Source organism: Rhinolophus ferrumequinum, chromosome 7 (genome assembly GCF_004115265.2).
Source record: "Rhinolophus ferrumequinum isolate MPI-CBG mRhiFer1 chromosome 7, mRhiFer1_v1.p, whole genome shotgun sequence".
Lineage (NCBI taxonomy): Eukaryota > Metazoa > Chordata > Mammalia > Chiroptera > Rhinolophidae > Rhinolophus > Rhinolophus ferrumequinum.
Window position 1 is genome coordinate 24,357,626 of NC_046290.1, and position 27,641 is coordinate 24,385,266.

The window sequence follows — 27,641 nt, forward strand, 5'->3', positions numbered from 1 at the left end:
ATAGATCTTGCCAGATTGCTGGTGGACATCTTCTATAGCCTCTTTGGAAACCAGTACAGACACTGTCATTTTTGCACTCTTTGCCAGTCTTACAGTGTAAAGGAATGGCTTATTGTTGCTTCATTTCCCTCCCCTGATTTCCAGAAGGTTGAGTATCTTTTATATTAGCCATTGGACTTGATTTCCTGTGATTTGACTATTCATATCATTTGCCCATTTTACCTTTGAATTGTGGGCCCCTTTTAAAAAAAAAGTACTCTGTAATCTAAATATTTTAGATATTGAACCATCTTATATTCATTTCAAATATTTCCTAGTATTCTCCTGCTCTTTTCCATTGTGATTTCCATATTTCTTTTAATTTTTCCACTAAATTTTAATATATGTCTCTTAACTTGATTTTTCAGGCCAGTAACATTCAAAAACATGTTACTACATTGTTTTAAAAAGTAAAGTTTTAGCAGTGATTCTCAAATGAATTTATCTTCTATTTTTAAACCCACTTTATCTCATCCCCTATTGCTTAAAGGGGGTGGGAGTAAGAGGTGGCAGGGAACGAAAGGATTTTTATGTTACTTAGAAGTATTCATCTAACCTATTTTTTTATTTAATCCTGAGGGTATGCTGAAAGATAAATGTGAGGATCGGAAAGTTTTTACCCAGTGAGATAATAAGCTCAAAGAATCCAAAATAAGTGTCAATAACCTGTTGCTAAAAATAAGGAATGGTAGCTTGGCTAAATATTATAAAAACATTAGTTTGACAGCCTTACTCTTCAAAAAAAAAAATAGTAACTTTGGTTGCCTTTGAGTAGGGGAATTGTGTGAATAGACGACAGTGGTGGGAAAGAGACTTTTTACTGTAAATCCTTTAATACCTTTTGATTTTTTTAAGATGCTTTACCTATTTTTTTAAAACCTCCTTAGTTTTTAATCAAAGTTTTAAAACTTTTTTAAGACTTTAGTTTTCATATAATATTTTAAATTTCAAAATAAAGAAGCCTTATACCTATTTCTGGGAGTCGACATTTTCATCTGTCTTGTAAAGGGTTATGTAATTTGTATAAATACATACATTTGTATAAATACAAAATGAGCTTCTGCTGAAGCAGTATTGCCATTTAGGGCCAGATTATTCTTTGTCGTCAGGAATTATTCTGAGCATTATAGGACATTTGGCAGCATTGCTGGCATCTATCCAGTAGATGTCAGTAGTACCTCCACTACACCCCTGTTGTGACAACAAAAATGTCTCCAGATATTTCCACATATTTTGGGGGACAAACTCAGCCCCAGTTGAGAACTATTAGGTTAACATGCCTCAACCGAAAAATACTACCCTTAAAAACTGTACCAATCTTAGTAAAACACTCTGTTAATGTTTAAATACCCCTGTTGAGAATTGAGTTGTGTTGCATTTCGGGAAAAAAAAGAACAACTGTAGCATTGAGGTCACATGGTAAGTTAGTGGCATAGCTAGAATACAGATTCTTGACACTGTCTGATGCTCTTTCCATACCTTAAAATTTTTCTGATAGTTTTTGTTACTTAAATTTTATATACATAATACTTCAACCCCAAAATACATAAAACTGTATGTAGTTTCTTTTGAGATTTTGATACTCATAAAGCACTAATTTTATCCTTATAGACACAAAATGATTTCATGGTTATCTGCAATGTTGCCAAAATCCTAGAGCTGGTGGTACCACTGATGGAGCATCCAAGTGAAACTTTCCTTGCCACTATTGAAGAAGATCTAATGAAACTGATCATCAAATATGGCATGACTGTAAGCATTCAGTTTACAATCTCTGTATTGATTAGTATGTAAATCACAAATGATATCTTAATCACATGTTGTTACCCAGTCTTTAACTTTCGTCTAAACAGTAACATTTTTTGTATCTTTTAGGTAGTGCAACATTGCGTGAGCTGTCTTGGGGCAGTTGTAAATAAAGTGACACAAAATTTTAAATTTGTATGGGCCTGTTTCAATAGATACTATGGTAAGTTCAGTGCCTGGGCTTTAATGTTATTCTGCTAGATCCTGCAGTGTGTCCAATTCTTTTAACACATCTGATACTAGAATGTAGGTAATTGTAAGAGGTGTCCTCTGTGGTCCACTCAGAAGCCGTATTTTCTAGTATCTTTTGTATTCTCTTAGTAACCCAATATGATTACTTAAGAAATCTCCTCATAAGTAAATGTTGGTAAGGTTTCTTCCCATATGTAAAATAAAATTCAAATGTTTTTTACATTAATTCTTTTAGGCTTTAAGGAGTGTCTTATAATTCTAGACATTTAGTACTTAAGAACCACTAGAAAAACTCAATTATACTTCATTAGCAGTTATTATCGAACATAATAATTTAAGGATAAAAGGTTTATTATAAACATTTTTACTTTATTAGGTGCCATTTCAAAATTAAAAAGTCAGCACCAAGAGGATCCAAATAACACTTCACTTCTAACAAACAAACCAGCACTTCTGAGATCCCTTTTCACTGTTGGAGCACTATGTCGGCATTTTGATTTTGATCTGGAAGATTTTAAAGGCAATAGTAAGGTAAAGATCCTACTATTAATTACTTAGCATGTATGACCCTTAGAACTGAAAGTGAATATAATGATCCAGGATGAAAGCTGCACTAGAGTAGTCTGATTTGATGAGAATTGTGAGACAGTGCTACTCAAAACATGGTTCTCAGACTCGCTCTGATCTGTGAACTGTTTGTCACTGGTCTATAATAAGTTTAGTACACACAACTTATGTCAGGTTTGTAATAGTAGACACACTGTTTAGGTCAGCAGTGCTATATTTTTTCACTTTTCTCAATGAGGGAGCAGTACATTATTTACATTCTGGCTTGAGCTTCTTTGTTGCAGACCTTTATTTTGAATGCCATGATTCTAAAATACATGGATTTATAAACTTACTGGCAATTTATTCTTTAGTAAAGTTCACATGTGGAAATTCTCATTGTTTGCTTTTAGGTATTTTTTTCCTTTATAGTTGAAAACTGATCTAAGTTACTCTTCTTTGTAAAATGGATTTTTCCCCCCTTAGGTTAACATAAAGGATAAGGTACTTGAACTATTAATGTATTTCACAAAACATTCAGATGAAGAAGTACAAACAAAAGCCATCATTGGTCTAGGTAAGTTAAGTCTACATTTCTTTATAGTTTTTAGTTGTTTGAGAGGTTGAACAAATTCTAAAATATTATGAGTATTAACTATTGATTTATTTAAGTATGTTTCTATTCGCTTTAGAATCTGTTGTATAGAATATAGGACTGGGGGTTAAAATACCTGGGTTCCATTCCTGGCTCAGCCAGTGACTTCCTGGGTGACCTTGAGCAAGTCACATGACTTCTCTGTTCATCAGTTTCCTTGTTTGTAAAATAGAGATAACAATACTATCTCCTACCCGACTTCATAGGGTTTCATAAGAACATTTATTAAAGCACTTTGATAAAGAAAAATGATTTAGAAGAATTTTGTGATATTGCATATGTTTAAATTGTTTTTTTTCTTTGCAAAGCTTTGTCATTATATGTATCTGCCACTTCTAGTTAAGACAGTGGACAGTCTTCACAGACCTTTATTCATATAGAAGCACATGGTAACTAACCCAGAAGGAACAATTTGGATGTATGCCTGGCCCTTATTTTTCCAGGAGCATTAATATAGTAAATGTGTGCCTTTGCAGAAGGTTAGGGTTTGTGGCTTACCTGGAAGATAATGGAATATGGAGAAATACGAGAAGGATTAGCATTAAAATACCTGAACTTGAATGTACTTTAAAAAAATATATAAGAAGAGCACTCTGTCCAGGTTTTTGGGTTTTTTGGTTTTGCTTTTGTGCAAATACATGTAAAGCTACTCAATAAGGTTAATAGCTTATTTTGAAACTTTATTTTGGTAGGATTAACAAGGTTTATAATTTAATATGCATGGACAATCGTTTCTATTAGTCTTTTGAACTAAAATGAGTAATAAGAGATTCTGAGTTACCCAATCCTCATTAAAATGTTTACTGATTTCTTTAAATAAGTTTAAATTTTGTTATCTTAGTCCTCCTCCATCCCTTTCTGAAAATTACATATAGCAAAATATAGTGAAAATTCAGATATCACTTATATTGGTTCAGTATTACTTGCCAAATGTGTGCCTTTGAATGAATGTTCAGTCTGGACATGAGCTATTTAAAGTGGCAAGCTAACAATGGTACATCTAATTCAGAGAAAACATACAGTTGACCCTTGAACAACACAGGTTGGGGCACTGACCCCCACACAGAAGAAAATCCACTTATAACTTTTGACTCACCAAAAAAACTTAGTTGTCCCTCAGTATCCATGGGGGTTTGGTTCCAGGAGCCCTCACGGATACAAAATCCACAGATGCTCAAGTCCCTTATATGAAATGGCATAGAACAATGCATAGTTGACCCTCCACATCAATGCATTCCCAACTGTGCATTGAAAATAGTGTTTTCGATCTGTGAATTAGAGGTTGCGAAACCCCGGGATACAAAAGGCCAACTGTATATTTATTGGGAAAAAATGCGTTAAGAAAAAGAAAAAGGAAAGAAATTCATGTGTAAGTGGACCCCCACAGTTCAAACCCGTGTTGTTCAAGGGTCAACTGTATGTAAATTTAAAGAAGCAGTACTTCCAGAAAATAGTGCTTTAAACTAGTTAATAAAAGACATCTTGCCTGGGCCATAGTTATCCTGTGTGACCTTGGGCTAGTTAACTGATCACTCTATGCTTTGAGTTTAGTTCGTTATTTGGCATCAATAATACCTGCTGTCATCAGGGATCTTCATTTTATCTCACATAAATAAGCATTTTATACAAATAAACATGAATAATAGTATTTTGCTACTTATTAACTTGTGGTTATAAAATTCAGCTTTGTGGCTTCATTATAATGCCATATGAGAAATAAATGGAAGATTTTTAGCTTTAGTTTATTTTAGAATTATCCTGTTTCATCAAATGAATATATTTCCTTTTCTTTTTTTCTTTTTTTTAAATAATGCCAATGTAGTACCTTTTGCTAGGGATCTAAAAATGTTTACAGACATTACCTCTTAAGTCCTGAAAACATCCCTTTGAGGTAGGTGGGTGGTAAATATTATTGTCCCCATTTTACAGATGGAGAATTGAGGCACAGAGAGATTATGTGACTCACCCAAGGTCACACTACAAGTCAGTGGTGGAGCCAGAAATAGAACCCAAGACTCCTGACTCCTAATCCACTCCCCTAGCCACTAGGCCCTGCTCCCTCCTCAAGGTTTCCTCTTGTGTGAAATTCTCCTTTGAAATGCAATTTCTTGTTTTTAATTCATGGGGAAAGAAGTACCTGCTCTAATGCTTCTCTAGGTAAGGCCACAAGCATATTCTTCTAGTCATTTTAAGTTTTAATATTTGAAATAAGGAGCTCTTTATATAATTTATCAATATTTTCATTAAATGTTTTATTTACTTTAATATATATCAAGAGATTTTTTTTTCTTTTCTTTAGGATTTGCCTTTATTCAGCATCCAAGTCTAATGTTTGAGCAAGAGGTGAAAAATCTGTATAATAATATTTTATCTGATAAGAACTCCTCAGTAAATTTAAAAATACAAGTGTTAAAAAACCTCCAGACCTACCTACAAGAAGAGGATACACGTATGCAGCAGGCAGATAGAGACTGTAAGTAAAAATATTTTTTTTTCATTTCATAGTGTGACTGCAGTTAAGATACTCTGACTCATTTTTAATCCAGATACCTAAATTTCATTATCTATTAGATGAAGGAATTCAGTTCAGAAGGAGTCCTTAAGTCCATAGCTAAGCTCAAAGGCATTCATAAACTCCCTAAAATGGTTTGTAAAATATAATATATGAGCAGACAGTACCATTTTGAGGGAGGAGAGGGGTTATAGTTCTCATCAGGTTCTCAAAGGCTACGACAGAGACCAAAACATAAAAAACATACAGACTAAAAGCCCAAATTGAGTCAGAGCACTAGCTATAACATTTTGTGCTTTTGGTTGTGGCCTAATTTGATGTATTTAAGTCAAGTTTAATATACATGTTCTTAATGTTTACTTTTGTAGGGAAGAAAGTTGCAAAACAGGAAGATTTAAAAGAAATGGGTGATGTTTCCTCAGGGATGAGTAGTTCCATCATGCAGCTTTACCTCAAACAGGTGCTTGAGGCGTTTTTTCACACCCAGTCAAGTGTGCGCCACTTTGCCCTAAATGTCATTGCATTGACTCTAAACCAAGGTCTTATTCATCCAGTTCAGGTAAGTATGTTTCAGTAAGCAGAATTTACTAAAAGAGCCAGATTTTTTGTCATTTGATGACATTATGCTTGGAGAATAAGTCGTTCTTTATGCCTCTTAGGTTGTCATAACTGCAAAATACCCTTATATTCACAGTGTTGTCTATATGAAATAAACTTCTGATTTATGTTGGCAGAGTATGTACTCAGCATCATGTTCTAAGTAGGGATGATAGATTTGTTTTAGTCCATTTTGACTCTTATTCCTAAGAACCAGCAACATGTAATGTCAAGAGAGTTAACTGGGGTTAAGAGTATAATCTGTTAAAAAGGGTGGATTTTAGTCCACAGAAAGTAAATAATATAACCTGAGCTCAGTTCCTTCATCTGTAAATTAGAGGTAATGTCAACTACCGATACCTCAACACATTGATATGAGGACTAAATGATGTAATAAAGATATTAGTATTTCTAAGAATTGGCAGCTAGTACTGATGTACTATATACCATCTGACATGTTCGGGAGAGACCATAGGCCACAGAAGTGAATTTATTAGATAACCAAAGCCCATTATCCTTCAAGATTTTTATTTTGGCTATTTTTTGTGTAACTTTTTCTAAAATATGCTATATGTAATTGTCAAGATCACTTAAAAGGTACAGTAACTTTTTCTAAAATATGCTATATGTAATTGTCAAGATCACTTAAAAGGTACAGTAGTAAGTTGAGACTCGAAATATTTAGAGCTCTTTGCTGGTATTCTAAATGGCCTCAGGTGGTTGTGCTTTTTTATTATATCTGCTTTTTTAAACCTTTCTTTTGAATTTCACACATAGAGAAATACTGCAGGAGTGATACAATGAACTTCTGTATATACTCTTCACCTACGTATATTTACCATTTATTACATTTTGCCTCATTTGCTTTATCTCTTGCTCTTCATACATACACTTTTTTTCTGAATCATTTGTTAGTAAGTTTCAGATACCATGATTGTTTACCTCTGGTCTGAATTCTTCAGCATATATTTCGCAAGGATAAGTAAGGACTTCCATAAAACCGTAATACAATCAAATTCAGGAATTCTAGCATTGATATGATATTATCTAATATACAGTCCATTTTGTAATTTTGCCAATTTAGCCAGTTTAGTAGTGGTGTTTCTGACTTTAGAAGTACAATATATATGGCTGTTACCAAAATACTTGTTATCCAGTCATTGAAGCCATATCAAAAATAATCTTTGTGGAAAGAAATTTATATTTTCCTAGTTTTGAGAATGGAAGACAAATTACTTTTTGCCCTATGTTATGTTTTTTATTATTATTATTGGGGAACAGTGTGTTTCTCCAGGGCCCATCAGCTCCAACTCGTTGTCCTTCAATCTAGTTGTGGAGGGCGCAGCTCAGCTCAAAGTCCAGTTGCCATTTTCAATCTTTAGTTGTAGGGGGCGCAGCCCACCATCCCATGCAGGAATTGAACCTGCAACCTTGTTGTTGAGAGCTGGCGCTCTAACCAGCTGAGCCATCCGACCTCCTCTCCAGAAGCTGAGCGGCAACTCGTTGTCAATCTAGTTGTGGAGGGCGCAGCTCATTGGCCCATGTGGGTATCGAACCAGCAGCCCTGTTTTTCAGAGTTCACATTCTAACCAACTGAGACATCCAGCCGCCCTGCCCTGTGTTATCTTTACATAGCAATTTCAGTCAAGCTTAAAAAATTACTGGATCACACATTTGTAGTTTGTCATAGTCTTAAATGGATATTCTTAGTGTGGGAGCCCTTTATATTTAAAGCACCTTAAATTCACACTGAAATTGTTTTAAGTTTCACATCGTTTTTTTGCTGTGCTCCAGTGTTTCTTTTTGTTGATGTTTTTTGTTTTTGCTTTAAGCTAGATTTAAGGGAAGATTAATCATTTTTAAAAGAACACTAAAACATGGCATTTAAAGGAAGTCCTATAAAGCTAGATATATATCCCAGATATGCAGAGTTTTAACATGTTAAGATACATGCAGAGGTTTCACTACCATGATGTCTTATGTCTTATAAATCCTATATTTTTATTTCTAGTGTGTACCATATTTAATTGCTATGGGCACAGACCCAGAACCAGCTATGCGGAACAAGGCTGATCAGCAGCTTGTGGAAATAGACAAAAAATATGCTGGATTCATTCATGTATGTATTCTTAAATTGTATAACCTAAATTTAAACATCTTTCTTTGGTAACTGTCCTGCCATATTCATATTAGAATAAAATACTTTGCTTAGTACTTATTTGTAAACATGCAACTAAGTTTGTTCCGCAAGGTGTTTATTCTTGTTTAAAATTAACTCTTAAGATTGAGCTAGAGGTAATAGTCTAGCAAGCTCGCCAGCATGCTGCATGGGTTCTAATCCCTGCTGTGTGATCTTGGCAGTAATGATTCCTCTAGATCTTGATTTTTTTCTTCTCTAAAATGAGGGGATTTCAGTAGATGATTTCTAATGTTCTCCCACCACTTACATTCTGTGCTTTTGTGATTTAAATAATCACACCAAATAATGAAGTTAGCCTCAGACTGTAATGCTCAAAATACATTTTTAATTTGACTTAATTTCTATGACAAAAATGAGGCTTGTATTCATTTCAGATGAAAGCAGTGGCTGGTATGAAGATGTCTTACCAGGTACAACAGGCAATCAACACATGCCAGAAAGATGCTGTAAGGGGTTTCAGACAAGATGAGTCCTCCAGTGCTTTGTGTTCACACCTTTACTCCATGATCCGTGGAAACCGCCAGCACAGACGAGCCTTTCTAATTTCTTTACTCAACCTCTTTGATGACACAGCAGTAAGCACCAAAAATCTTACTATTTTAAGAAAATAAATGTTTTATGAATTTTATGTCTAAACTAGTCACCAGTTTTTAAATATTACCATTTTGGTCAATAACAGTGACTGTATTAAATGTGTGGTTCTTTATGTCTTCTATGTTATCAACTTATCTATGGGTGTGTAAAGCTTAAAAACAAAAGAATTATTTTTTTCATTTTAATCACTTGATAGCTTGAGTTTGTTGCTGTTTTAGCACCAAATTCTTTTTCTGTAAAGCAAAATTAAAATTATCAAAATGTAGATACCTTACTAGACCTTTTCAGTACTACATGACATTTTTGGATATATGATCTAGTAAATAAATACTACAAACATCTAGTCCAGAAATACTTGGGATATAATTTAATCATCATTACCACACCATCCTCCTCATATCATCAGCATTAAGCCTTCGTTTTGTGTAGGACATTGTGCTAGGAGTCCAAAATGGTACGATCCAGTGCTCTTGCCCTCACAGGGTCTTATCTCCAGTTGTGGAGATAGGACACAAAATAAAGGAAAGATACAGTAGTTAAGGTCAGCATAGCCTGAGTGCCAGGTGCTTTGTGTCAATGATACCCCTCTAGTTCTTTGTCTCCTGAGTTTCATTCCTGTGTGGTTTCGTTGCCTGCTGTATGTCATTAGTTTGATGTTCTGTCACCTCAGCATGTGTAATGCTAGCTCCAGCTCTCATCGTGCAGTGATTTCTTCTTACTACCTCCAAGTCCAGCTAAATGTCAGAAGAGGAACGAATTACTGAATGCTTAGGGGATTAGAGAAGATGAATCTACTGTTTAAGGAAAGGGTAAAAACATGAATAACGGTACAAAGATAAGAATGTGTGGGAAATAATAAGTTGTCATTTAGAACAGAAAGGTCATAGTGAGACATGGTTTATGGAGGATCCTATAAACAGTGGAAAACCATTGAAAGTGTTTGAATAAAGTGATAAGGACAGGTTCCAAAGAGCATTTTAGAAACAGATTTTAGCATTGTATTCACATTGAAGGTAAAAAGTAGGAGAGAAAAGAATGAATAGTAAGAAAGGAAAGAAGAAATGTTGGGAGGAAGGAATAAACAAGACTATGTCAGTAGAATAGTCAAAGTATAACTGGAATATTTTTGTCCTGAACACCTGAGAGAATAATAGGATTGTTCCTAAAAGCAGTTTGAGAAGGAGTTGGCTTGGGAAGGACATAGAGGAGGAATAGTTAGAGCTCAGAAGAGAGACAACTAAGGAAGAGGGTTTCAGGAAGGAAAGAGTGAATAATAGCGTCTGATGCTACTGAGAAGTCAAGGAGAATAAGTAAAAAAGAAATAAGGTGGGATACTTGGTGGACAAAAACAGTCAAGCATTGAGGCACAAAAGCATGATTTGAAAGAACGGTGGGGAAAACATGGGAGGAGCAGCCCTTGACTAGTCTTTTAAGAAGTGTGATTTATGAAAGGAAGGCAGCAGTCTAGGACTTTCTTATGACCAAAGTTGAAGAATTTCAGAGTTTTTAAAAGGTTTATTCAGAGTAATCTTGAACATTCTCAGTTTTAGGAGAAAATACATGTATATAAATTATAGTGTTAAAACCAGTAGATGAGGTAGAGATCTATGTCTGCATTTCCCCAATTTTAACATGTAAGTGTTGATACATATTTAAACATAAAAAATAGGGTGAGAGTCTCATGAATACGAATAGCAAGTTTATTCCATGTGTCCTATGGGATTTTTGTTTCTGCTGCTGCTGCTATTGGGTTTTCTATTGTTTGGATAGCAGGATAGGAGAGTGGTTTATTTTTAAAAGATTTTTTTACTGGGGAAGGGGAACAGGACTTTATTGGGGAGCAGTGTGTTTTTCCAGGACCCATCAGCTCCGAGTCCAGTTGCCGTTGTTCAATCTTAGTTGCAGGGGGCGTAGCCCACCGCCTCCTGCGGGAGTCAAACCAGGAACTTGGTTGTTGAGAGCACGCGCTCCAACTAACTGAGCCATCCAGCCGCACGGGAGCTCAGTGGCAGCTCCGCAGCAATTTGTTGTCTTCATTCTAGTTGCGGAGGGCGCAGCTCACTGGCCCATGTGGGAATCGAACTGGCAATCCTGTTGCCCAGAGCTCACGCTCTAACCAACTGAGCCTCCTGTCTGCCCTAGAGTGTTTTTTAAATTGCTGTTTTTTCTTTTTCCTTTTTTTCAAGCTATAAATGTTTGAAAGGAATTTAAGTTATTAATATTCTTTCTGTTTATATTCTATATGATCATGAAATGCTGGAAGTCTCTGTTACTGCTTTTTAAACCAACCAACTAGTAGTAACCATAATGTTTCCTTTAAGTCATGCCTACCTTAGAATTTTTAGTGTGAAACTGTGTTTGCATTGTCAGAACAACTCTGATATTCTAAATTACATATACGTAGGAAACTGACAAATGTTTTATGAGTAGATGAACTTTTTTTTAACCCACATAATTAGTACTATAATTACCACTTATTTTTGAGGGCAGAATAGTAACTGTGTGTAACTAATCTCCACATGGGTTAAACTCTTAGAAGCACAATGGCAGATAATTATGAATTCATATGTATACTTTCTGTGTGGTATGGATTTATCATAAAGATTCCATATACCCTATAAGAGTATAGAGGGAATTCCACTTGGGTGCACCAAAAAGTTTCATCTCTTCTTTTCTTGAGGTACTATGGTACAAGTCATTATGAAATCTCTTTAAATGGGTATTAGATTATTTTATAAGATCCATTTGTGTCCCCCCTCCTCCCTTTTTCTTATCTCTTTCCCTCCTTCCCTCCCTCCTTCCCCTCTCCCTCTCTGAAACACTGAGGTGAAAGTGCCTATAATATTTTTTTTTAAAAGCCTTTTCGAATAGATTTCTATATTATCCACTAAATATGTATACCTTTTTTTTTTTTTTAAATCTACAGAAAACAGAAGTGAATATGCTCTTGTATATAGCAGACAATCTAGCCTGTTTTCCATACCAGACACAGGAAGAGCCGTTGTTTATAATGCATCATATAGACATTACCCTCTCAGTCTCCGGTAGTAACCTACTGCAGTCATTCAAGGAGGTAAGTTACACACATTACTATTCCTAATGCATTTGGCAAAGCGCAGGCATGCTGTTGTCACTGTTTTGTTTCTCATTGTTGTTTTTATTCTTTTCACAGGTTTATAAAATCTTTCTAAATGAACTTATTGAAATCTGGGTAGTGCTTGAATTGGGGAGAAGTGGGTTGCCATTTCATTTCTATTAAGAAAGACCTTAAACTATTCCATTTCAGATCATTTAGGTGGATTGTGTGTGTGCGCGCGCACATATGGCTTGTCCTATTGATAAGCCATCCCACTTCTTTATTTCTCTCACTTTAAGCACTGACCTTAAGTGTTTGGTGTCCATTCATATATTCATGTAAACCTCATTTAAAGCACCTTGCTATTCTATAGGTCTGGTAATGCTGTAGGTCATAATAGTATACTTGAAGAGATACATAGATAACATACCAAAAAACCCACAGAAAATGTTTACTACTATTGCTTTCCGTATCCCTGAATAGCAGCATCATAATGAAGTTGGTGTATTATGTGCCCAAAACTTTACTAAATTTGTTATAAAACTTAGGTCTTCTCTTTCATTGTTTTTAGGAGGAAATGTAATTGGTTTAATTGTAAAAGCACCTGGTATAGCACCAGGCACATAGTTGGCACTCAGTAAATTCTTTATAAATTAATTGGAATATTTTCATGTGCCTGATGATACAAGTAGATCTCATTTTACAAAGTCACATTGCTCAAAACTCATCCTGATTAAATGAGTAAATCAGGGGGATTATTTCCGTACCTGAGGGTTGGATGACAGAGGTACGTAACCCTCGCTTCCTGGTGTGTGCGCCAACCCGGCAGCACTGGCCTCTCCTGAGAGCGTTTAGGACTGGACTGAAGAACCTCCGGCCCAATTTTCATAAAGTAAAAAGCAATAATAAAAGTATTTAAGAAAAGTTGCATATTGCTGAAAAGTTCTTGAAAGGGAGAGTTTGATAGAACCTGGGGGTGTTCAAGCCTATGGTGGTATTCCCCAGTTAAATTACAATCACTGCTTTTTTTTCTATAATGGCTTATCTGTGTACTAAATTAATACTTTTATAACATCTTTTATTAATAACTCTCCTATAAGAAAATTATTTCCCTTCGAATGATATTTCAGAAGGATTTTTTTCTGGGGTAAGGGTGGGATGAGTGGTCAGCGAAGTGGATTATACATGATTTTATTTAGTCTTAGAACCTAATAAAGGTTATATCTCCAGTTATTTATGGAAAGGCAGAGGGTTTTAGTATATACACTATTAATATAAGGATGCTTTTAGAAGGTGTTAATGGAGTATATGTGTATTTGTTAGTGGTATTTTGTTTTTATTGTTTTTCATTCAGAATAATTTCTTTTTTTTTTCCCAGTCTATGGTAAAAGACAAAAGGAAAGAGAGAAAATCATCACCTAGTAAGGAAAATGAGTCAAGTGAAAGTGAAGAAGAAGTTTCCAGGCCTCGGAAGTCACGGAAACGTGTAGATTCAGACTCAGATTCAGACTCAGAAGATGATATAAATTCAGTGATGAAATGTTTGCCAGAAAATTCAGCTCCCTTAATCGAGTTTGCAAATGTCTCCCAGGGTATTTTATTGCTTCTGATGTTAAAACAACATTTGAAGAATCTCTGTGGATTTTCTGATAGGTAAGGTTTTGTAAGCAGGAAAAGGAAAAAAAACTTTACTCTGTTAAAATAATAAGGAAATATGAAACCCAGTTTTGATTGAACTCTTACTTTAATATTGAAAGTGCCTCTTTTAAAAATTATTTCTTTTTATTTATATAGTATTTTGTTGTATAATTTGTCCATTCTGTGTTTAAACAAAGGAAAAGCATATTCCTTTACTTAATATTAATGCATTATAAATTAAAGAACTTATTTTGGTGATTTCTTTAAAAAGGTCTTATTTGAGAATTAAGCTAATCTTAAAATAGATTGCAAATTTAAGTGTTTAAAGAGCTATGAATGAAGAATAGATGCAGACCAACTAAGCTAAGCTCTAACAGAACCCAAATAGTCTTTAATGTACTCTATAGGTTAAGAGATAGAAAATACTAATATTGAATGCCCTGAAATTTTATTCACCGTTAGTCACTGTAGGTATCTCTTTTCTACCTGTACCCAATGAATTTTGGTCATTTTTCGCGTTCATTGCAACCTTACATAAGGAATGACAAGTTCAAATGTTCATAGGGGACAGATAATGAAATGAGTCAAGTGGATCTGGTAGAAGATAGAAGATCACTGGCCAACTCAAAAGACCGTGTTTCATCTAAAGGGCTCAGATATTCATCAGTTTGCTGCCACAGACGAGAGGGGGCGCGAAATGAGGTCAACAGCTTCTACTTTTTCAAGAGAAGCTAGATAATCCAGATCTTTATGACCCATATCTTGATGTTAAATGTTGGCGACTAATTCAAAGTAATTTAAAACCTTGTAAGGTCTTGGGGCTGTGCTCAGAAATTAGAAAGATTTTTAAGCAGAGTTTTTAATAGTATGGTTGTAAACAATCATTCTGGCTGCTGTATAGGGAATAAATAGTGCAAAAAAGTAGAAGGAGTTAAACCAATTAGGTAGTATTGAGTAATTATATTAAAACTTAAAATTATACTAAAAATCACAATCATGGTATTAAAAAGTAGACACGAGAAACTACTTTCATTTAAATGATGTTTCTATTCATCATTTCTATTTATTCATGTCTATTCAAGACAAATATTGAGGGAAACGAGAACATTATTCTTTTTAATCTTTGCCTTTATGTCTTTACTTCCTTTGTTAAAATTATATTTTGTGTCCAAATCACTGGTTGAAATTTGTATGACTAAAAGTTTAATTATTAGTAAATAAAATTTAGGAGTAATTTAAATGTAAATGCCTAAAAATTTTTTTAGTTATTGGTTTTGTTCTTCCTAAACAGTAAAATTCAGAAATACTCTCCATCTGAATCTGCAAAAGTATATGATAAAGCGATAAACCGAAAAACAGGAGTTCATTTTCATCCCAAACAAACACTGGACTTCCTGCGAAGTGATATGGCTAATTCCAAAATCACTGAAGATGTGAAGAGGAGTATAGTAAAACAGTATCTAGATGTGAGTAGTAAAACCAAAATACATTTCCTTCTAATAATAGCTTTTGTGAAAAGTAAATTTGAGGAGGTTACCCTCCTTTACATTGAAGGTAAGCTTCATGAACTATCAAAATTTTTCTCTCTGTAGTTATAACGAATTACTTTAAGCTTGCTTTCCAAAGAGTTACTTTAAGCTTGCTTTCCCATTTCACCCATTGTATCATAATTATTTTTTCTTAGAAAATGTCAGCCTACCACTAATTTTATTTTAGCAAAAATGAAAGTTTTTTAGGCAAATTTTAGGAAAAAGCCATGCCCATTTATATATATATATATTTTATTCAGTGGATTATTACATAGTTTAAATTTCATAAAAACGGTGAAAAGTCATCTTTCTATCCTCTTGAGCCAATCTGTTCCTCTCCTTTCTGGCAATCAATATTACTACTTTTTCATGTGTTCTTACAGAAGTAATGAGACAGAAGTGTGTGTGTATGTGTGTACATATATATACATACATATATATTTGTCTCTATGTATACTCACTTAACAAGGATGTGAGTGTGTATATGTATAAAATATGCTTTTAAAATGTCTTTAAGGATTGGCAAATTTATAGAGACAAAATAGAATAGAGGATACCAGGAGCTGAGGGGTGGGAGGAACGGGGAGTTAATGAATGGGTACAGAATTTCTGTTAATGATAAAGTTTTGGGAATGACAGTGGTAATGGTTGCACAATATTGTGAATATACTTAATGCCATTGAATTGAACACTTTAAATAATTAAAATGGTAAATTTTATGTTCTATATATTTCACTGCAATTAGATTTTTTTAATGTTATAAATGTTGTTAAAAACTTAAAAAATAAAAATGAATCTTTTTAAAGCAGATAGCGGAACATAACTAATAACAATTTTTTTGATCCAAAATGAAACCTACACAATGTTTTTATATTATTCATAGACTGCAAACCTTTAAAGTTGAAAATTATTTTAGTTCTCATTTAAAATTATTCAACATCCTTTGCTTTCTCTTGTACCCTATTTCCCCGAAAATAAGACCGAGCCGGTTAGTCAGCTCTAATTAGCCTTTTGGAGCAAAAATTAATATAAGACCCAGTCTTATAGTAAAATAAGACCGAGTATTATGTTATGTTACGTTATGTTATGTTATATCATGTTATATTATATAGTAAAAGACCTGGTCTTATATTAATTTTTGCTCCAAAAGACGCATTAGAACTGATTGTCCGGCTAGGTCTTATTTTCAGGGAAACACAGTGTGCTCTTATCTTGACAGAACACAAAGAGGACAGAAAACTTAAAAATATCTGTCAATTATTAATCACCTGGTTGCTTTTGATAACTTTTACCAGGATCAGCAACTTCCTCCTTATGTACCAAATCTGGCGTGTTTTTGTAAATAAAATGAAGTTAAGTTGAAACACCCATGCTCATTCATTTATGTATTATGTAGAGCTGCTTTCACACCACAATGGCTGAGATGTGTAGTAGTGAGAGAGACTGTATAACCTGCAAAGCCAAATGCTGTCTGGCTCTTTACAGACAATGTTTGTCAGCCTAACTTGGACAATAGCGCACGTCTATTTCACCCACACCCAAACCACTGCCATAGAAAACATTTAGGGGAAAAAATTTTAAAGAAAAGGAAACATGGAGGGATTTGACAGTCTTGTTTGAAATACTTAACTTAAAATATGCTTAACTTAAAATTCTAAATATCTAATTCTTGTAGTTCAAACTTCTCATGGAACATCTGGACCCTGATGAAGAAGAGGAAGAAGGGGAGGTGTCAGCTAGCACAAATGCTCGGAACAAAGCAATTACCTCGCTGCTTGGAGGAGGCAGCCCTAAAAATAATGCAGCAGCAGAGACAGAAGATGATGAAAGTGATGGGGAGGATAGAGGAGGAGGCACTTCAGGGGTGAGGCGGAGGAGGAGTCAACGTATTTCGCAGCGTATTACGTAAAATGATTTTTATGTGCTTATATATGTCAGTCTTTTAAATGTACACCAAGTAATGTAATACTTATGAGAGAAAACATTTTGTAGATAGAGATTCTCTACTTAACCATTTATACATCCTTTTGTAGAAAGTTTAACATAAAAGACAATAAAAAAGAAAAAAACAGAAATGAGATTTATCCAGCATAAAGGGTTATTAATTTTTCTTTGGATTGTATTAATGTGTGTTATCCTTTTTTATTGTTGCTAAGTTTTATGTAGCTTTATGGTTCATATGTATATATAATTTTATATATCAATAAGAGTAAAAACACGGGTACAAATTAAGAGTTATATGGTTTTACAAGTATATGTTAACCCCTTGGCGCTGGCGGTCACGGTGCGTCTCATTGCCGGCAATGGAAGTGTGCTGGGAAATCCCAACTCCCGGCGTCAAGGGATTAAAGCAATAAAAACAATAATTTCACTAAAATTCTTTTGTGTAACACTTGGTCTTTTTTCCCCCCTCCCAATGTTTTAGTCATTGAGAAGGTCAAAACGAAATTCAGACTCTACGGAGTTGGCAGCACAGATGAATGAAAGTGTTGATGTCATGGATGTCATCGCTATTTGCTGTCCAAAGTACAAAGATCGACCACAAATTGCAAGAGTAGTACAGAAAACCAGCAATGGCTTCAGTGTTCAGTGGATGGCAGGCTCCTACAGTGGCTCCTGGACTGAGGCTAAGCGCCGTGATGGCCGCAAACTGGTGCCTTGGGTAGACACTATTAAAGAGTCAGACATTATTTACAAAAAGATTGCTCTAACGAGTGCTAATAAGCTGACTAATAAAGTTGTTCAGACTTTACGATCCCTGTATGCCGCCAAGGATGGGACTTCCAGCTAATGAATTTGTACATGCAGCCAAATTTACAGGATTTTTTTTAAAGGCAGAAAAACTTGAAATATCAACATTCTGGCAAAAAAAAAAAAAATCAGTTTTATGAAGAGTAAGAATGGAACCTGGGATGCAGGAACAAAAGGAGGAAATGTTGGGCAAACATTTTTGTGGGAGCTCCCTTCGCTGTTGTGCAGCAGAAACAGATTCTCAGTTCATTTTTACTCCCACTGTATTATAGTTTAACAAAAATTGTTTATATCTTGGAAAAAAAACTTTCTGTTTAAAAAATAAACAAGTGAATGTTGGAAATTAGTCTGTTAATGTTCTTAATAAAGTGTTCTTGGAGTTTAACCTAGCAGCGGATGGCTTTCTTTAGCTTAGCCCAGTTTCCAGGGAAGCATTGTTTTTTCCAGGCTGTAAAATGGCAGAATCTCCTGGATATATAATTTATTCTGTTGAAAAAAAAAAAAGCATGCAGTATCTATGACCTATCTACAGAAGGAGTTTTTGTAAATGTAGATTTTGATGTATTAGGTCACCCTGAAAACAATACAAGAAAAGGGATCCCCAGGCAATCTGGTGGAGCGAATACTGCAATAAATTTTTTTACTTCTCTTTGTTACTTGTCTGTTTCCATTTGAATTTCTTATTGTAAAGATCTGTTTAAATCCATTTATATTATTTTGCAGTCTTTTATGTAAAATTTATTATATCACTGGTTTTCAAAGCAAAACAAAATATTGTTTATACAGTTTGTATAGGCTGACTTCTGAATAATTGGTATCTATTATTTTCATTCCCATAAGAGGGTGTAAACAATTAACTCCAGGGTTTTATTGTATCCTGCAATATTTAGTATTAACTATATATGATTTAGCACTGTGCCAAACACATTTTCAAGAGTACATTTTGATATAAAAAGAAACTATAGTTTATTCCTTGTATGCTTCAATTTCTTTCTAGTGATGTCATGATGGTAATATTTATTTTTTAAACCTGGGGTGGGGGGGGATAACAATCTTGGGGAAAGGTAACAATCATGCTATTTTGGGAAACTAGCATTTCTCTTCGTTAAAAGAGTTCCATGTGTTATTTTAGAAATATAGTTGAAATGAGAATGACACTTAGTAATTATATTACATTTTCACAAGTTATTTTTTAATACTGGAAAAGGAGTAATTTTACTAGTTGAGGTGTTTAATTCATTTTCTATTTTAAATGTTTTATACATCTTTTGGGAGCAGTTGTCTTTTATTTGTTTGTTACTACAAATGGGGAGGTGGGTATTTAATTAATTTATTTACATTTTTATAGTTAATGCTCAGGATTAGTAATGCCTAAAATTTACGGGGGATAAGGTTTGCTTCAAATTTGAATCTTTTAAAAAATGTGCACTTATTTTTAAGTCAGGTTTTAAAAATTGACCTCTAGAATGTTAAGTTTTATGAAATTGGCCAATAAATGAAGATAGATATTCACTTTGTGAGGAAGAGTGACATTGCCACAAATACCTCTGTGAACACCTATTAAACCACGATGAAAATAATTTCAGGATCTATTTCCTATGTGGAATTCTTTCAGAACAGTTTCTTGAAGGAAATGTTTTCTCTTTTTTTCTTCCACTTAATTTCATGTTTCCTCTTCCTTCTTACTGTGAACTCTGTGGGACAAAACAAGATTGGATTTTCCCCCCATGGAGTTTATTTTATCAGCAAAGGGTTTGAGGTGGCTTATTAAAACAACACGATTTATCAAAATGTGAAATACCAGTTAGAAAAAATATAAGACCAGCATATAGAATATATTCTTTCGAAAGAATAAAGATGTGGGTTTAAAAAAGCCAATTTGGAATGCCATGAGCCTAACATTTAATGTGTACTGTCACTTAATTCTTTCAAAAACTTCTGCTGGTTAAATATTGTATCCCTATTTTATAGCTAAGGAACACTGAGGCTCAGAAGGATTCAGTAATTTGCTTGTAAATGTTGTAATAGGGATTTAAATTTGAAATTGGAGTAATTGCATCTTAGTACTCTAAGCTAATTGAAAACAAGCATTAGTGCGAAGATCCTTGTTGAATGTAAACCAGTTCCTAAAGGATTCTTGAAGTGTATGTACCTTAGGCTCCTAGAGTGAGCATTAGGAAGTAGGGACTCATTAGTAAGGCTGTCATAAATGATGGTAACAGGTGAATTTTCTGTGTTTAAGAATTTTCCATATGTCCTAAGCTCCAATATTGTTTTAGCTATAAATATAAGCCAAATGTTGATACAACTCATAAGCCTTAACTTTTAAATACACAAACCAAAGTTTTCAAAAGTAGATTTCTCAAATATGGCTTTTTAGGCCTTAACACAAAATTAAGTTAAGGCCTTGCCAGTCAAATATACCAAACCAAACTTCAAGTATATTGGGGATTTATAAAGTCCAATCTTAATGTATAATTTATTGATAACTGTAGTAAGCCATATCATTTTTACTGACTTGTATTGAAAAGATGTCACATTTACATAAAAATTTCCAAGTATCTCTTTGCTATATTAATAGGAAATTTTAGTATTTTCTTATTTAAATTATTATTTTGACAAAGAATTGGTAGTTCTAAAAAAAAATCCATTACCAAAATACAAGCAGAAAACAGAATTTTGTCATGTCTATTGGGAGAAATTTGAACTTTTAGAGAAAAGTAACTATTCAAATATTGAGTATTTGAATTGTTAGCAGGTAACTGAAGCACAGAGACAATCTGACGACTAGCCTATCTCATGAATACAGGTAAGTGAAACTTTTTTGTCCAATGTAGATTTCATAACCAGCAAGCAAATTTATGAGTTCATTTAGGAAGTAAACCGGGAAAGTATATGGTTCTCCCTCCCCCACACACCACTTTTAGATGCGCAGACTTCATTCTGGTTCCTATTTGAAAGTCCAGGTGGTCTGCATCTTCAGAACTATTGATGTAGACTCGAATAACGTTGCTTTTGCACATATAAAACCTATCAGATCACCCATTTGAAATAATGATGTAACTTGAAACCCTTGATAATTTTTATTCTACAGAATTTCTACTTGTTTGAGCCTTTCACTGTTTGCCTTGCTCATTTTAAAACTAAAGCCTTTCACTGTTTGCTTATTCAAAAACTTAGCTAGTTTTTGTCACAGGAAGCATATTCATTATACAAATTTATATTTAATTTTTATTTATTGGAAGACTTTTTTAAATGCACTCCTTGTCCTGTTGCTACTAGCTGAGAAACAGCTACGTGTAAATATAGTGTGATAGAAAGGATACCAACCAAACATTCTAGTTCGCATAGTTTAGTGACCAAGAGGCCCGAAAATCCCCGTGTGTTCTGCGTGACAGCAGAGTGAATACCACCAACCCAGCCGTCCTGTGTAAGACTCCACTTGTATATGGCTTCGTTTGCTCAGAATAATGCACACAATTATTTTTTTCCTCATCAGAATTTTTTAAACTTTTTTCTTAGAAACCGTCACATAGCTATTATCGGTTTCAGTCATTCTGAATTTTTGACCACGCTTGTTTGAGTTACAACATACACTCCTCTTTCTCCTATTCTTCTGCAGTCAGACATATTTCATCTATAAATATGTCATCTTTAAATATTAATACTTGACATCAAATATCCAGTAAATGTTCAAATTCTCAATTTTCTCAAAATGTATTTTTTTAGGTCTTAATCCATAGGTTTCTTCATCTGCCTTTAATTTTTTGCAAATTTTTCATGAAACTGAATGTCTTTGGATTCTTTTAAAAAAAGTTGATTTTTAGAGGAACAACAGTTATTTTCTGGTTTGTAATATTTTTTCTTACCAGAATTTATTGTAGGTTTGAGAGACATTGTCTCTTCCAAACTCATGTATTATTCTTGAGCATGCATAACTAGAACAGAGGTAACTATTACAGACATAATGAAGTAAAGAGGTAGGTTCTGTTTTCAGAAAGATGGTGATAAACAATCCTTTGAATATTAGTTGGCAAATGCCAAGCAGGCAATTGGAGATAAAGAACTAAAGTAAAGAACAGAAGTTTAAATAAGAGGCCAGCCAGTGATTTAAGTTTTTCTGTTAGTCAGAAATTGTGTTAACTTACTGCTTGAAATACGTGTGCTACCGACTGATTATTACATAGTTTATAGGCATTCTAGTTTTTGTTGAATGGAATTTTACCTCTTTTTGTATTTGTGATGTTTTGCAGTCACTTTAATCTCAGTCACTTAGAACCTTAGAAATGAAAAGTTATCTTGTGTTACTTTGTTCAAATAATTCTAGTGTCCTCACCCTTGACGTTAGCCTTTCTTCTGCTAAGAAATGGCAGTGTAAGTTTGTCTTGATCGTAATTTGCCTCCAGTTATAATTTAGGGCTTAACCTTACTAGATTTAGATCCTAGAACAAAGAACAGGAGAAAGTAATTACAATCTAAGTTTGTTATGAAATCTAAACCAATGATGGATACACATTCCAATTTCAAAAAATATTTATGGAATCATCCAGTATGAGGGAACTGAGAAATCATTTAACCAGATGTTCTTAGCCACATTTCATGAACCTTTTTGAGAATCTAATGAAAGCCGTGAAATCTCTCTAAAAAAACTGAACAGATTCACACCCAGAACTGCATGCAATTCCAAGGGATTTGTGGTCACTCCCACCACAGTTCCATATGTGACCTGCCTTGGAAATCCATGGACTACAGGTTACAAGATCCTTTCTATTCCAAACCCTTTTTCTAAGGTGAAATTCAGGCTCAAAGAGGTGAATTGATATCTACAAGTTACGTGCCTACTTATTACCAGAGTCAAGAGCAACGCTCGGGATCTTATCTCCAGATCAATTGTTCTTACAAGGAAGGTTTCATCTGGAAAGTCCTTACTCAGTCACCTGTTAAGATCAAATGTATGTTGACTACTTAATTACTAAATGTACTTCTTTTATACCTTTTCAAAAGATCTACTTTTATATCAGATTTTGAGAGGCTTACTATCCTGTTTGATAAATGGAAAAGGTAAAATGCAATATTTTATGCACTCTTTTTTTTATTTTAATTATCTTCTACATTACCTGGTTTGATGTAGAGGACGAACTTGAGTTGGTGAAAAGATGATTAACTTTGAAGTCAGAAGACATAATCTGAAGCCTTGTGTTTTTGCAACAAGTGTAATACGAAGTTTGGTAAATAAAATCGCTTAGCATGTTATATGGGAACTTATTTAAAGAAATCTGTAATTATCTTTTGTGCATTTTTGGATCCGCAGAATGTTTGGTTAAGTGGGGAGATGGGGGATGAAATTCTGAAAGTGTGGACAGCACAGTGTGGAGGAACCAGGGTGGGTGGTACTGTATCAAAAGATGAAGCTATAGAAAGGAAGGAGGGAGGAGTATAGAATTTTAATGTCTAGACAGTGGAAGGACTTGAAACAATGAATTAAAGAGAGCTCACTGTCTGCTACGTAGAGGATAGATGTGAGGGTGTAAAGAAGACACTGATGCAATAGTCTCCGAGATGGTGAGAGGGAACTAGGATGATGGTGGTAGTAGGGATAGAACATTGGAGACTTTGCAGATGTATTTAGGAAATAAGCAAAAGCAGGACTTGACCATTGAGTGAGGTAAAGAAAGAGACTTCAAGGGTAACTGTCAGGTTTCTCTACTTTGCATGACCAGGTTCAGTTTTAAATACATTGAGAGTGAGTATGTGGGAGCTGCTCAGGTGATGTCCAGAAGGTGAGAACATACACAAGCATGACACTTGCGGGGAAGTTTGGGCTGAGGCTGCATTTGGGACTTTTCGGCAGATAAGCCGTAGAGCAAGCAAAACAGCCAAAGGAAGACCTTGGAGACTACCAACAATTAAGGTGCAGTGGGAGGAAAATGAGTTTTTGGAGGACACAGGAGAAATGATTAGAGGAGAATGGGAAGAATCTAAGGGATTACAGAGTTTCAAAAGGGAGCTAGAGAGCAACATATGAAATGCAACAGTAAGATGAAGACTGAAAAACGGTTGGCCCTGCCATTCAGGGTGTCCATGGTAACCTGTAGGGAGAGGAGTTTCAGAGAGGATGAGAAAAACGCCAGGTCGTGGTTGAGTTGAGGAATGAATGAGAATCATTGGGGGAGAATAGCAGGGCAGGAAGAGACAACAGTATTGAAATGTTGGGTATTGAAGGTGGAGACAAGCAGACAATAAAGGGCCTAAATAGCCACATTCAAAAGTTTGGAAGGACTTTAAATGGGGTATAAATACACTCGGGGTTGGGGTTCAGGAAGATCACTCACCAGCTACACTGTGGAGATTGTGCTGATGCCAAACTGTATGGTTGTGTTAGTTTTCTCCATAGTGCTCAGCCGCACAACAAAAACTGATTTTTTGTTGAGCCAGGATTCAAGTTTGTTGGAGGTACAGTTGAAGATCCAGATGGGAGAAAATGGCAGGATCCAGGTTCAGAGGTCTGCATGGAGCAGAAGTGGGATAATGGAATGATAGACAAAGGAACGTGCGGGGTTTCTGAGGTCTGGTGGTTCTGGAAACAGTGCAGAGCGTGACCCTTTGGAATGAACTATTTAGTAAAGTGAAGATGTTAAGTTTGGCATTGGTGAGATCACAGAATCATAGGCTACATTCTGCACTCCTTTCCTGAACTTGAAACGTTGGATTATTTCTTTCCTGTCATAATAACAGTTTGTTTTGTAGATCACTTGGTATTGACATTAGTTCCATTGTTTTGACTTTTTGCAAATTGAATCGTTTGACAAGTAAATGTTAAGCAAATGCTGAGGGCCTGCTGTGAGCAGTGCACTGTGATGGGCCCTTGAGCAATATGCTTGTGTTCTAGTGGGGGAGTCTGGAAATGAACCACGAAGTACACAATTAGACGGTTATTAAATTACAGTTGAAACGAGTGCTTGAAAGAAAGAGTAACAGAAATCACGACAGTATGTAGTACTGTCCTGGTCTGGAGGGCTGGGGGAGATCAAAAAGGCTTCCTGCTCCAAGTGAAACATTCTCAGAAAAAGCCTGACATGTAACAGTTATAATAGATACCAAGTAGTATTGGTTGAACCATTGAGAACTGGGAAATGATTTTGCTTAATGGCTCCCAGCTGTTTATTCCATAGGGATATGATGGCCGAGCTCTGAAGTCTGCAGGAAAAAATAGACGAAGGATGCAAGGAGAATAGCAAATTGATGACAGCATGTGCAAAGGCCCTGAGGTAAAGAGCATATTGCCTTTAGAAGCTTCTAGTTCCTATGAATGGCAGGAAACAAATGAGAGTAGAAGGATGAAGCTGACGAAACAGGTGGGCCAAATCCTGCTTTTGTAGACCATGTTAAGGAAGTCCTGTGACCATTAAAGATACTAAGATGGGTGGGAGTGAAGTAAGGATTTGCATTTGTGAAATCAGATTGGCATTTTTAATAGATCCCGAGCTACAATGTATGCAGTGATTGGGGGGATCCCAAATGGTCCAGGTGAAAGATGACGGCACCTTGGTCTGGGTCGTAGTGGAAGGAGAGAAGTGTCCTCATTCGTAGAACTGGTTAGGGCGTTCGAAGTGGTCACACAACTTTGGTTGGCTTTGATTTAAATTGTAGTAAGGGGAGAACAAGTATGAGTTTTCTTAGTAAGTTTTGGTGAGTCAGTCAAGTCTTCCTGGGTAGGTATCCACATAGAAGACAACGTGATTTACTCCTTGGTTCATCTGTGGACGGCCCTTGAGGAATGACCATAATTTGAAGCAAGGAAAGGAATCAAAAGATGTGACATACAAAAAGGGGAAAAGTCATCTTGGTGGATTTCTGCATAGCTTAAAACTGTCAATTGAATCTTTAAAATCCTGCCATTTATACAATTCAGAGTAATTCCAAGATAAAAATTTTAGTGAGACAGGCTTTTAACACGATAATAAACTTTCTATTATTTAATAGTTTAATGTTCCTAATTAAGTTTAAAGAAATAAGCCCTTGTTCATACAGGATACCACTTTTAGCTCTTTGGGTAGTTATATCCATATTTCTGTACATCCAAATTACTGTTATAATTTAGTAATTCTAGACCTTATATATTGAATTATATTAATGATCTATTGACTTATTTATGATAGATAAGGACTTGGCTCTTACACTCTTCCCCTCTCCTTCCAGAATGGGGATCACTATATTCAATGAGCATTTATGGATATAAAACTAAAGAGTGTTCAGTCAGAGCCAACATTTAGTGTACTATGAGTGTATTCCGTTTCTTCTATACTCGGTTTTCCTTTAGAAAATTGCGTTGCTTTTTTACTCACATAATTTCCACATAGAAACCTTTAAATTTTTTGGAGTGTTCTTTCATATCATTCCTTAGTTTGAATCTTTCCCCCTTGCCAGCCCCCACCACCACCACCATCACCCCTCCCCCTGCCACACACACACACACACACACACACACACACACACTCACAATTGCTGCATCAAGAAACTCCTTGGAGCCGTTACTTTTGCACCAATCTGGACTGATTTTTCAGGACTTCTACAAAGGCATTGTACTAGACTTTTCTTCTGGTTGGATCTAGAATCTGTGTCTGGAACCCATGCCTTCTTCCTTTTGCTTAAAAATGTTCAGATTGCTTTAGTAAATCCTGCAGTAACTTCGTAAGAATGGACACATAGGAACAAACCTTTTGAACCATTAGATGTCTGAAAATGTCTTTATTCTCACCTCAAACTGATCAATAGCTGGGACTAGAATTCTAAGATGAAAGTTTTCCCTTTGAAATTATTTAGGAAATTTTCTGTATTTCTCATATTCTAAAATTTCACCATGTTGGTCCTTAATGGATCTCTTTGTAAAAATTCACTTTGTAGGCATGTGATATAGACTTTTAAACTTTTAATGTGTCCTTAGCTGTGAAGAATTTTCTTTGGTAATTTCCTCCTCTTTAGTTTATTCTCTGTAATTTCTATTAGTCAGATATTCTTCCTAGACTGATCTTCTCAGTTATGTTTTTTCCTCATTCGTTTGTTTGGTCGGTCAGTCGGTTGTTTGGCTCTGTCTTTGAGTTTTTCAACTTTATCTTCTAAATCTATTTTTTTTTTAATTTCAGCTATATTTTAAATTTCAAAGAGTTTCTTCTTGTTTTCTGATGTTCTTCTCATACAGTAACTTGGTCTTATTTTATGAATGCAACATCTCATATCTGTCAGATTAAAAAATATAATTCTCAGTTCCCATTTGGAGGCCTGAGCTCTCAAATCACAGGCAATGCCTCATGTTTTCAGGCTCAGGAAGACTGATAAATGACATTCCTTCCTCCTTTGAGTTCTGATTAGAATTAAACTAGAGTCAGACAGACGGAGATAAAATTAACAGCCTTATTGTCAGTAGAGCCAGAGTAGGGAACATATTGTAGCCTGAACCTGTAACCACAATGCAGCTTGCTGCCATCTGTCCCAAATCTAGACCCTGA

The 27,641-nt window shown here is 35.0% G+C and overlaps 1 protein-coding gene across 3 annotated transcripts in view; it reads left to right on the top strand.

Moving 5' to 3' along the window:
- Window positions 1-19,104, top strand: part of NIPBL (NIPBL cohesin loading factor) — a 187,182-nt gene extending 168,078 nt beyond the window's left edge. For 2 of the 3 annotated variants that reach the window (XM_033109936.1, XM_033109938.1), the window contains 13 exons: window positions 1,651-1,791; window positions 1,915-2,008; window positions 2,414-2,568; window positions 3,070-3,160; window positions 5,538-5,711; window positions 6,119-6,309; window positions 8,359-8,466; window positions 8,922-9,122; window positions 12,068-12,214; window positions 13,596-13,870; window positions 15,147-15,321; window positions 17,060-17,248; window positions 17,810-19,104. In XM_033109936.1, coding sequence (XP_032965827.1) covers window positions 1,651-1,791; window positions 1,915-2,008; window positions 2,414-2,568; window positions 3,070-3,160; window positions 5,538-5,711; window positions 6,119-6,309; window positions 8,359-8,466; window positions 8,922-9,122; window positions 12,068-12,214; window positions 13,596-13,870; window positions 15,147-15,321; window positions 17,060-17,248; window positions 17,810-18,175 — 2,307 coding nt within the window. In that variant the 3' untranslated portion in view covers window positions 18,176-19,104. Of the gene's footprint in view, window positions 1-1,650; window positions 1,792-1,914; window positions 2,009-2,413; window positions 2,569-3,069; window positions 3,161-5,537; window positions 5,712-6,118; window positions 6,310-8,358; window positions 8,467-8,921; window positions 9,123-12,067; window positions 12,215-13,595; window positions 13,871-15,146; window positions 15,322-17,059; window positions 17,290-17,809 lie in introns of all 3 variants that reach the window. The other variant, XM_033109937.1, reaches the window with a different exon arrangement.
- The last annotated feature ends 8,537 nt before the right edge of the window (window positions 19,105-27,641 follow it).